Here is a 12,319-nt window from a genome sequence, read left to right as displayed (position 1 = left end):
TTAATTTAGAAGTTACGAAAAAAAAATTATCATAAAAAACTTAACATAGAAAAATTGTATAAAATTTAATTTTTAATGTAATTGTTATGTATTTATTAAAAATAAAAAAATTAAAATCTTCTATTAATAAAAATTTTAATTTGTATCTTTAGGATATATATTAGTTAAATCTTTTAATTTATAGTAATTTAAGTTTAGAGTAGTCATGTTATTACGATTTTTGTTTTCTCAATAGTAGTCAGGAATCTAAACCAAACTAAACGCCAATTAATCTTTCTTGAAAGTTCATAAATCATTATATATAAGGCTTGGGATATTTGAAAACGTTTTGCTGCTAACAATTGTTTTTTTTTTTTTAACCGATAAAAACGTCTAGAATGTCTTTTTTTAAAGATATTTTTTAATAATTAAAATTCAACAGATATAATTCGATTAAATTATGTTATTTTTGTTGAAATTAGGCCAAACAAATTAATTTAACTGAAAAAATAGTGAATTAAATCTTGAACTGATCTAAATTAATATTTTTTTATAAAAAATTATTACAATACTCTTATTATAAAAAATAATTAAAATATTCTTATTATATATATTAATTTTGAAAATCTTAAATTTTAACCTTTTATTTCTCTGTTATCATAGGGTTAGAATTTAGAGTTTTCAAAATTTATATATATATAATTGGAGTATTTTAGTCAATTTCTATAATAAAAATATGGTAGTCATTTTTTATAAAAAATAATATTAATTTAGACCGGTTCAAAATTTGATTCACCATTTTTGGTCAAATTAATTTTTTTTATCATAATTTTGATAAAAATAATACGATTTAATCGATTATATGTATTAAATTATAATTAATAAAAAACATCTTTAAAAAAAGACGTTTTAGATATCTTTATTTGAGTAGTTACATTTTTTTTTTAGAATGCAAAAATGAAAAAATTTTAAATTGATTACTTTTTATTTTGACTAAATCTTTTATTTAAATTTTAAAATATCTGTTGCTATCCCAATAAAATTAATTTAGAAACTCTATTTTTAGTTTATGGCTCATAAATTACTTCGAAATGGGAGAGATGGTTCCCCTGCTTATACCCACACAAAATTGACTTCATAACCAACCTTATGAAAACAAGCATTTATCATTTACCTTTCCATGCCCTAAAATTGATTCTTCTGTGAAACATTTTAATCCTCTGATCTAACAAAAATCACAAATTAATACTCTCACCTAATAATACCTAATAATATACATACATATCTTGTTTTGTTTAACTTTATAATTTATTCTTTGAATTTAGTAAGACAAAATCTTGAATTTTAATTTTGTCATATGTATATCTTCTCATACGGTATGATTGAATTATCAAAAATATTATTTTTACATCAAAATCAACAATTAAAATCAACTATTAACGTATTTATGTATAAATACATATATGATTTAATTTATTTTCAATGTATGTTTGTATTTTAACATATATTTTATATTTATAACTACTTTTTATAGCTGATTTTAGTGTATACGTAATATAGTTGTCAATTTATAAAACACAGAAAATATATATATATATATTTGCAAAGAAGAAAAGTCATATTATGTAGCTATATATTATTAGCTAGGATGTCACGAGATAATCACTCATTAAACAGAAGTACAGAACATGGTGACTGTGGTTGGGAGCACGCATTTCAAATTGAAAGAGCTTTATAGTGGAACAGAACATACACATATATATAGTAACGTAATCACATCGAGAAAAAGAAGAAGAAGAATTAAAAAATAAAAAAAGCAATAAAATTATATTCTTGAGGAATAATGAATCCAAATTAAAGAAGAGCCAAATAATTAAGAACTCATTCAATTAAGTTCTTGCTACCATCGACTCTCATCAAGAATGTAATGACATGTCATGAAATAACTTAGCTTCAAAAAATTAAGTTGATAAATAGAAATATTTGAATGATGATATATGTATTAGATAATATCATTCTTAAAAGGGAGTGTCATTAATTATTCCAATACATTGAGAAGTTTAAAAAGGTTTAAATATGTGGAGTGACAAAAAATAAAAATAAAAACCTTATGAAAAGAGCATTACTTGTGCGAGAGAAGACGTATCATAGTGATATTTTGCCAATTATGGAGAGGATGGATGTCTGTGTCATCATGTGGTTTGGTTGCTCAAATTGAGTTCAAAAAAGGCACAGTTATATGTTTCTCTAATATATTCTTGCTTCTTCCTTTTTTTTTTAAAGAAAAAAGAAAACTTTGGTGGGTTTGATTTTAATTTGTGCAATGAATGTCACATTTATGGGAAAGCATAGGGGTCGGGGATGACCATATCACTTCTTCCATTCTTACGCTCTTTAGGTTTTGTGTTACTTGGAACTCGATCCTTTTCCTTTTTTCGGTTAGTTTTTGTGTTGTCAATCCAAGTTTCCAAGAGAAACAACACATGTGTTTAAAATTAGAGCTTCATTGATTTTTAATTACATTACATATTTTTATTTTATTTTTTGCCCAATTCAATTGAATGCCCTTAGTTCCGTATTATCAATCCGGTCCAAATTAATAGATTTAGGATTTAGAATTTAAATTTTTCTTTTTCAATATTTTTTTATAGTTATTTATTTATTTTATATGTTAGGATTTTTTTTTTAAATTAATAAAAATCAAATTTTTAATTATAAAAATTTAATATTACATCATAATATTACTTATTAAAAAAATGTAAACCAATAATAAATAAAAATAGAAATTATTATATATTTAACTATTTATTTTCTCAATGATTTTGGAACCTCATCACATTTTTTCAGCAATGCATATATCTAATAATAGCATGAAGAAAAATATGTAATACTTATAACAATCCTCAATAGCATAAAAAAAATGAGGCTTTTAGCAAGAATTTTCTGCTATGTGTCTACACTGTTGTTTTCCTACGGATTATTTTAATTTTACGTTACGATATATTATAATGTCTCATATACCTTATTGTAAATAAGGAAGGGGTGTGGGAGAGGAGAATAGAGAGCTGAATGCTGTGAATGGTACACATATAGGGTGTGTACCAAATACTAAGTTTTGATGGTACAGGCTATTCCATATTCTCCACCATACATTCTTGTCAAACTGACAGCCAATAAATAAGAAGCTTGTGGGGCAAAAACCCTGTTCTGATGAATATGATGAATGGGGAATTTCTAAAAGTTAGTATTATGTGCTAATAATGTAATCTTCTCAACCAAATCTTTTTTCAGCCCTCTCTATGCTGCCGCCTTCTCTAACTAACCATTCTACCTTTTCCCACTTTTTAATAATACATATAAATAAATAAATTACTATAAAGTATTAATCATTTAAGTTCATCAATATATTTAGATTCATGTGATTACTTTTTTAAAAAGATTAAACCGATAAAAAAATATATAAATAGTTATATCTTTAATACCTTTTTTTAAGTAAAAATTTTTTAAAAGTTTATTTGATTTTTTATATAATTTTTTATCCTTTTATTTTGTTTCATGCTTTTTTTTAGTATTGAATTTTAGATATTGCAGATATAGAATTTTAATATCACGTCATAATATAATTTTTTTCTAAAAATTTAAATTAATAAAAAAAATATAAATAATTATATCTCTGATATATTTAATTAAATTGTATACAAACAGAATTAGAAATATTTTAATAATGATGTGGTTAATTAATTGTAAAAAAGAGATACTATAAAGGATCAAATTTTATGGAATTCTTATTTTCTGTTATTGAAATAAGATATTTGTTTCGATACGATAATTAATTTATATGTATTAATAAGATGAAATATATGAACAAATTAAAAAATTATATGTGAATTATATTTATCTTTATCAGTATTTATCTTTTTATTTTAAAAAATATTATATAATTATATATATTAAAATATTCTTGTAGATAGATATAAAAAGATATTTTTGTTAAAAAATTAAATAACTCTTTTATCGTTGTGACAAAATTATTATTCTTTTACACTAAAAAAATTAAAATCAAATAAACCTAATTTAATCATTTTAAAAAAATAAAAACTAAAATGTAGAACAAATCCTAATTTATCACTAAGAAAACAAATCCCCAGCGTGGCCGTTGGGGCGCAGGTGGTGCAGGCCTCCCCAGACTTTCTTGTAGGCGTCGTAAGCGTAATGGAGCATGAGGACAACATCGTCATTTTAAAAAGTTTCTGAGAATTACACATATTATCAGATAGAGTGGTCCATTTATATTGAATAAATAAATTTTAACAAATTTTATAATATGATAATTTGATTTATGACAAATACTTTTATAAAATAAATTAGTCTTTTTATATTGAAATTAATCTGTTTCAAGAATCCCTAAAATAATAAAAATTTGTTGAGTATTAAAATGTCTGATTTAAATTTTTTTTGAAGATTATTTTAAATGTTTACTCAAATTAAAATTCTTTAATTATGGTATATTGTTTTATTTCAGCCGTTGAATTGAAAGAAAAAAAAAAGAGGGAAGGGATGCAGGAAGCAAATGTGATTAGATTTTTCTTTATTTGTGTGTTCCATCTGTCGGCTCCGTGGCCCGATTTATACTACTACTGTTCTGTAAGAATGTAATCTGTAATTGACTCGAATTGACGACTTTTTATGTATATATACCTAATAATTATATATATATGTAGAGTGCTCATCATGCATATGGATCCGTTTAAACCCTTTTTCTCTGACTGTGACCAATTTTGAGTATGCCAACGTCAAAGAGATCGAATATTCGCGAATGTTACGGCAGTTATTTGACTCTCAATCCAGAAATCAATTTTTCATCTCCAAATGTCAATCCTCACACCTCCTTTGACATTAAAAACGAACTAATTAATAATTAATTAATAGAGTTTTGTTTCACGATTAAGGATGTCCTAACTGAGCTTATTACATTAATACTAGCTAACTCCTAATGAGATTTCAACAAACTGTTGGAGATAGATGACAATTGACATACTCAAATTACGAATTATGATTGTGACTGTTGACAGAATGATTATTAATTGATTAATAAGACAGCACGAGCTAGTGGTTTGTTTAGAATGGAAACCTATATTAAAATTAAATCTGATGTACATATTATATCTAGTCTAAATGATTAATGAACAAACAGTTTACAATCATTTCAGTAATAATAATTGCGATATAAAATATATTTTTTTCTTTCAATTTTTATGACACATCTCAAAATCGGAATTTAATATATAGAGAGAGTGTAACAGACATACAAAGTTGCTGAGTGTGATGACAAAAGTGTGATTGAATAAGGTCTAATGTGTTTCCAAGATCATGCTCTGTAGAACTGGTTACAACTATTTAATATTTGCCATTATACGACGAACAATTTGAATGAAATGTTTAACTACTTCTCTGTGCATGTCGGTCAAGGACCATTTCTTACAGCAACGCGTTAAAAGAAGATGCCAGGGAAAAAAAAAGAAAAAAATAAGAGAGTTTAATTTTGAGAACCAATTTGCACATTCACTGTACCCAATTTGTGCATTTAATGAGCCTATAGTAGTTTTTTTTTTATTTTCTTTTTGGTAGTAGTAACATTGCAGATGGTGGCACTGGCACACTGTGGCAAACCGAATAAAAAACTTTACCTTTCATTAATTGGGTGCTTGATTAGAAGGTTGAGACTCCAATGGCTAAGTTTTGTTATTTACGGTGTCAGCAATTAATTAAATTAGGAGTTAAAGATCCCATATTGTTTATCATTATATATCTTTGATTTGATTTAGCCTAGGGTTTTGGAAACAATAACGCACCCCCTCAACTTTGGTCATTGGTCAATGCTATCGGATTTTTTTTTTTCCAAATCATTCCAAGAGAAAAATATAATGGGAAAGCCATACTGGCTAGTAGTATATCAAACGTAAATGCTTGTCTTTCGTTTTTCGTTATACATATATATATTCATTCCAAATCTCAACAAAATGAAATAAAAAGTAAGGTATCAAATTTAAAATTAATTATAAAATTGATATTTATAAAAAATATCCTTATCAAACAACAAGAGATCGCAAATTTAAATTTCCTTATCTTTGGACAAAAAAAATAAAAAATAAAAAAACTATAACATTTGAGTTATATAAAAAATTTGTGGTACAGTTAAGATGGAAATTTTGTAGTTCTACTAAAATATAAAAGATAAAAATTTACGTATAATTATTTTTATTTTTATGTAAAGTTAATTGTTGATAAATATTAAATAATAATTTAATTAAATATACTAAATTATTTAATAAATTTTAACTAATAACTTAAAAAAAAATTCCATATGAGTTTTTACTGTACAAAAATGTTAATTCTTTGATGCTGATTGCCGTAAGCTCTTAGATATGCGGTTCTTTAATAAAATAATCGGCATTAGTTTTGGAGATGCATACATACAAATTAAATTAATTGGAGAATCCAACAAAATGCGTTTGTTTGTGTGGGTCTTTCTCACTCTAACTCTCACACTTAAGTCAATGTTTTTTTTTTTTTTCCTGTTTGCAGTTTTGTTTTCTTTAATACAAGTATGTAGTACACGAGAACATTATAAAAATCAATGAATGAACTGAGAATTTGAAGATTGTAACAACAAAGAAGTATTGTCCTATCAGTGAGCATTCCTATTTAAGCAAGAAAATGAGACCACGATAACCATTTAATTAATAATTACTTCCGTATTTAAATACAACAAAGAAAGGAAGAAAGATATATTTGTTTATTTATGAACAGTTAGTAGAGGTAAGGAATCACACACGAGGCTACCTCTGAGCCTAATAAATTTTCTTTGTTATTTTGTGGATACGTGAAAACGAAAATTCATAGTAAGCCAGGCCAGTCTATGTATTAATTTTCAATAGAATCAAATTTTGTTGTTTTTTTTTTATTATTAGAATAATGTAAAGGGACAGAGAAAGAAAACAAAAAAAATTAAAAAAATTTTGATTATTAAGATGGCGATGTTATAAACTTTTTACACATTTTTTTCAACATATTAAAAAAATCCTTTCCATCCTGTGTGCCTATGTACTGCTTCTTGAAACTAGCAAAAATCTTAAATGACAATATGACATGCAATCCTGTGATAAATTGTCTTTTTAAGGGTTTTCTTTTTTATAAAAATATTTATCTAAGGTCGAATACAGTGATATTTCTTTTCTTTTTTTTTAAGAAAAAATAACCTTGTACGCATCTTAATAAATAGAATAAATAACACAAAATTTTAGTTCTTTCTATACATAAAATGGGGATCAACAATCAATTTTTACTTTTATTTTTTAAAAATTGTACGTCAAGTTGTTTTTGTTCTAGTAATCTAACTTCCAAAAAGTAAGGTTTGGTTTGGGTATGTTATTTTTATTTCTTTAAAATATTTTTTTGGGCCTTTGTCCTATAAATGTAAAATGTTATTTTTGATTTTGTTATTAGAAAATGCTGATCTAACATATGAAATGACAAATTATATTAGTAAATACTTGGTTTAATTATTTTGTTGGTCCTGTAGTTTCACGAAATTTTTAATTATGTTTTTGTACTTTTTTTCCTTTTAATTAAGTCTTTGCACCAATTTTTTTTAATTGGGTCCCTACATTTTTTTTTCTTTTATTTGGGTTTCTATACCAAATTTTTTTTTAGTTGAGTCCCTATAAAATTAAGCCAATTATTACTAAGTGAGATCTAATTGAAAAAAAATTAATGCAGGAACCCAATTAAAAAAACAAAAATATAGGGACCTAATTGAAAATTTTACAAAAATATAGGAACAAAGTAATTAAACCTAAATACTTATATGAAGACACATCTAAATGAAAATGATATTACAAACCATTTGATAGTTTGACATATTTATAATATTATTTTCATATGAAAATATTTTCCTAAGTATATACCAAATTATATATGATGTATGTTAAGCTAGCTTAAACCTTTTATGCCTTGGTCAAATGAAAACCAACTAAAATTAGATTTTTGAACTTTAAAATTTTACATTTTTTTGAAAAAGTTTTACATGAATTAAAATAAAATATCAAAAATTTTAATAAATAAAAAATTAATATTTTGTATTTGTGACTTTTTAGATTATTTAAATTAATGAATGGATTCGTAAATTGAATAGTATAATTTTATACAAAAATATTTAATAACAAAAAAGAAGTAACTAAAAATAATTAAAATAAATATTAAATAAAATAAACGGTGACGTTTTTTTTTAAATCTTTTTAACATTATCGAATTTCATAATGGTACATTTCCTTCATTGTAGTAATTGGTAAAAAGTAGGGTGATAAAAGGTTTAAGAGAAGGATTTAATTTATTTTAGTTATTGTTTAAAGGAGGAGCATTAAAAGAAATGAAAAGAATGTATATAGATGATGATGATTTATGTGAATAGAAAAGAGGATTGATGGATTTATAAAAATGTGAGTGTAAGTAGCTGGTAGCTAGTGTCATTTTCCGAGATATACTCGTCTCGAGGAAAACAAAACTCAAATCCATCATCCTCTCTTTTCTTTCTCTTCTACCTAGCTACCCTCCCTTGCTTTCCAGATTGTTCTTTTTCCGGGAAAAGCCTACTGTACTAAAAGCAAATAAAGTTGTTCTAAACAATTAAGATGCCCTTGGAAGGGGTTTTCATTCAACCACCCTCTACTTCTGCTTCTGCTTCTGCTTCTGCTTCTACTACTTGTGTTCCTGATCTTTCCCTTCACATAAGCCCTCCAACCACCACTAACTATGCCGGAGGACATCACACCGACCTCTCTCTTGGGAGACGAGAACCACCACCACCACCACCATTACTGCCGACTAACATGAACCACATAAACGAAGCCTTGAGACCCATCAAAGGGATCCCGGTTTATCACAACCGTTCTTTCCCTTTCTTACCCATGGATAGGGATCACAACAATCCAAATCCCAAGATGTGCTTATATCATCACATGCCTGCATCTTCTTCTCCTTTCCCTGTGGGAGTGGGTTTAGATCCCATTTCCTTCTTGAATTCCGGGGGAGCGGGAGGGCCTTATAATAATAGGGCTGCTGCCACAACTAGGTTCAATAATGGGATCCCAAGCCATCAGCACCATCCATTGCACCACCACTACGGCTCGTCGGAGATGATGAGATCAAGGTTCTTGCCTAAGCTCCCAAGCAAGAGGAGCATGAGAGCACCCAGGATGCGGTGGACTAGCACCCTCCATGCTCGATTTGTTCACGCCGTTGAGCTTCTTGGTGGCCATGAAAGTAATAATTTAATTTAATTTAATTTGGTATATGGTAGGAGGTAATTTGAAATTGGGGTGCTAATGTTAGATAGATGGTGAATTTTAGGAGCAACACCCAAGTCCGTACTTGAGTTGATGGATGTGAAAGATCTCACATTAGCCCATGTCAAAAGCCATTTGCAGGTATAGTTTCTTTCAAAAGAAAAAGGGACAATAAAGTAAACTCATCATGTTGTAATAATACAAAGCTATCTTCTTCTTCAACCTCCTGATTAATGACATCAAACCCAAACTCTCACACACTACAACCAAACGGATCTAATATATACGACTTCAATCTGGGTTACTGCTAATTTTATGGCTTCTTCTTTTTCTTCTTCAACACAGATGTATCGAACTGTTAAGACTACTGACAAGCCTGCAGCTTCTTCCGGTAATTCGCATTCTTCAACCAATTTCATTTTTTTGTTACTTCATTTTCATATCAATTTAAAACAAAAATAGTGTAGGAAAAATGGCACGTTTCTTCTACCACATTATTTTTTGTTAGGTAAAATTATTATATCTGTACTAAAAATTAATCATCATGTATTTATATATATTTCAATATATTAATTATTAAATTACATATTTTAAATTTTACCGCATGAGTGTTGCCTTGTTTGCAGAGTCCCTTGCCTGACACAAAATGCAAGCCCTTTAAGTCTTTTCCCCACACATAATATATATGCAACAAGACTCCCCATTAGTACTCTTAACACAGATTCACATATACATATATATGGTAAAAATAAATAAATTATAAAGATGCATGCATGCATTCACACACATGTTAATACAAGCATCATACATATCATGCTAGTAAACACATATATGAATTTCAAATTATTGGAGTCATCTTTTTAGTATTTTTTTTTTCAGGGCTTTCGGATGGATCAGGAGAGGATGAAATGTCTCCTCCAATGGGAAGTAGTGGTATGCGTCAATTTCAAGAGCAAAGAGGCCAACAAGATATGGATTATTCTTCCACCCCAACACTATGGAGTAATAATTCTTCAAGGTACTATATATATAGCATATATTGAAAACTTAATCACCACCACATATGTTTTGTTTTTTCTCATGAAGATTAAAAAGGGTTCTTGTGGCAGCTTTTACTTTACTTATTGTGTGTGATTTTTCTTCTTTCTTTTGGTTACTTTTTATATCTTTTGGTAACTCACCGAATTTTTTTCGCCTTTGGTATGTGTGTAACAGAGAAAGCTACTAGACATAATAATCAAACGTTCATTGGGATAAAAGGAAAGCAATCCAATTACACGGCTTCATTCACTTTTCATTCTTTCCCTCGTTAATTTCGTTTCCTTTCCTCCCTTTAGAATTGTGTGTGATTTGTCGAATATTGTTGATAAAAATAAAAATAAAAAAGTGTGGTTCTTATTCTATCCTCAAGTACATAGCATAAAACCCAAAATGAGCCAATAATCCTTCACATTCATCTTACTTAGTTTTCTTTTACCGGTAAATGGTACTTCTTTATTTGATTGTGTTAGATATGTTTCCACCGAGAAATCTTAGTAGATAGATTCTCATGGAATACATCTTCACGAATCATGCCGTACATGGAATGGAATAATAAGACATGAAATTCTACCAAGTCCATTCATTGTTAACAAGGGACGGGAATGTATGTACACTCAGATATATAAAAGATAAAGTAGAATAATGAAAAATAAGGCAAAAGTGGATGCTAATTAATGCCGTAGGTAATGAAGTTGTATAGTTTGGCCTAAAACTTTGTTAACCGGTTCAAAATTATTTTTCTGAATCTTTCTTTAACAAGGGTTTGTCACTTATATCTAATATATATGCATAAATATGTAATTTTTTTTTTTTTACAAACAATAATAGGTTAAAATAAATTTGCAATTCAAATAATAGTTTTGGAACTTCTTTTTGTATAATTGATGCATATTTTTTAAATTTTAACAGTGATGATAGATATCTTTTGACTATTATAGTAGGACTATTCTATTCCAGAAAAAAAATATATGATCAATTATGGTTTGAGATCACACAAATCTAATAAGTTGCATGTACTAATTTATTGGAGTGTAAAAGTTTAAATTGATGATCTAAAAAAATGTATCCTTTATTACATCAGTACCATACCCTAAATTCTCCTGTCACCACTTTAATTACTTAAAGATACAAAATTAAATACCTGAAATATGATGTTCTATTAGATTTTATAATAACTACTGTTTATTGATAGTTATTTTTTTGGGATATTGGTTATTATATTGGTTAGGGTATGCATGTTTGTTAATTAAAATATCATAGGAAGATAGGACATATAAGAAATTTCACCAATAACACACAGTTGTATGTGGAGATTGGATCAGTTGTCCCTAAGTATAAGTTTTATTGGATTTTTGTTACTGTTAATAGCTAATAATCCAAAATTTGATCACTTCTGATCTTTAATGGTTTTCATCAGCAATAGGGACCCATGGCCACAAGCTAATTCAAACGACATAGATGGTTTCAGACCAATATCAATGTTTCAGTCTCAATCCATAGGCCATCAAATCCAGCAGGTACTAATACTATGAAGTATTCTCTTGTAAATTGGAATTGATCTCAAAAATAGATATACACAATACATAGATAAAAGAAAAAAAAAATAGAATAAAGTATTTTCCCAATATCTCATTTATCATAAATAATGATAAATTATTGTTTAATCAAATATTATTTTCCCACACAGGCGTGTGATTCAACCCAAATCAAGAGCAGTTTGTCAGGATCTAATAATAATTTAGAGTGCAAGAACCCAAGTTTGGAGTTCACATTAGGCAGACCAGATTGGAATGGCAAAGGACAAGCCTAATAATTTTGATTGCTTCTTTTTATTTGTCTTTATATATTTTTGTATTTCAGTTATCCTCAAATAGAAAATAATTAGGTGCTGTATGTTAGATATATATAAAAATTAGTGTCAATGATGAGAAGAAAGAAAGAAAAAAACCACATAA

General features: G+C 27.3%; 1 protein-coding gene across 2 annotated transcripts; it reads left to right on the top strand.

Annotated features, from left to right (window-relative positions):
* The first annotated feature begins 8,468 nt into the window (after positions 1 to 8,468).
* On the top strand, positions 8,469 to 12,319 carry LOC107481025 (transcription repressor KAN1). Of its 2 annotated transcripts, XM_016101229.3 has the most exons (6): positions 8,469 to 9,300; positions 9,388 to 9,464; positions 9,669 to 9,714; positions 10,203 to 10,341; positions 11,782 to 11,881; positions 12,052 to 12,319. In XM_016101229.3, exons 1-6 carry the CDS (start codon positions 8,670 to 8,672, stop codon positions 12,172 to 12,174), a joined length of 1,116 nt encoding a protein of 371 aa, XP_015956715.1. In that variant the 5' UTR covers positions 8,469 to 8,669; the 3' UTR covers positions 12,175 to 12,319. The 2 variants fall into 2 exon arrangements, with proteins under 2 accessions (XP_015956715.1, XP_015956716.1); XM_016101230.3 differs by lacking the exons at positions 11,782 to 11,881; positions 12,052 to 12,319 and adding an exon at positions 10,539 to 11,765.

This window comes from Arachis duranensis, chromosome 3 (genome assembly GCF_000817695.3).
Source record: "Arachis duranensis cultivar V14167 chromosome 3, aradu.V14167.gnm2.J7QH, whole genome shotgun sequence".
Classification (NCBI taxonomy): domain Eukaryota; kingdom Viridiplantae; phylum Streptophyta; class Magnoliopsida; order Fabales; family Fabaceae; genus Arachis; species Arachis duranensis.
This window is presented reverse-complemented; position numbering and strand designations above follow the sequence as displayed.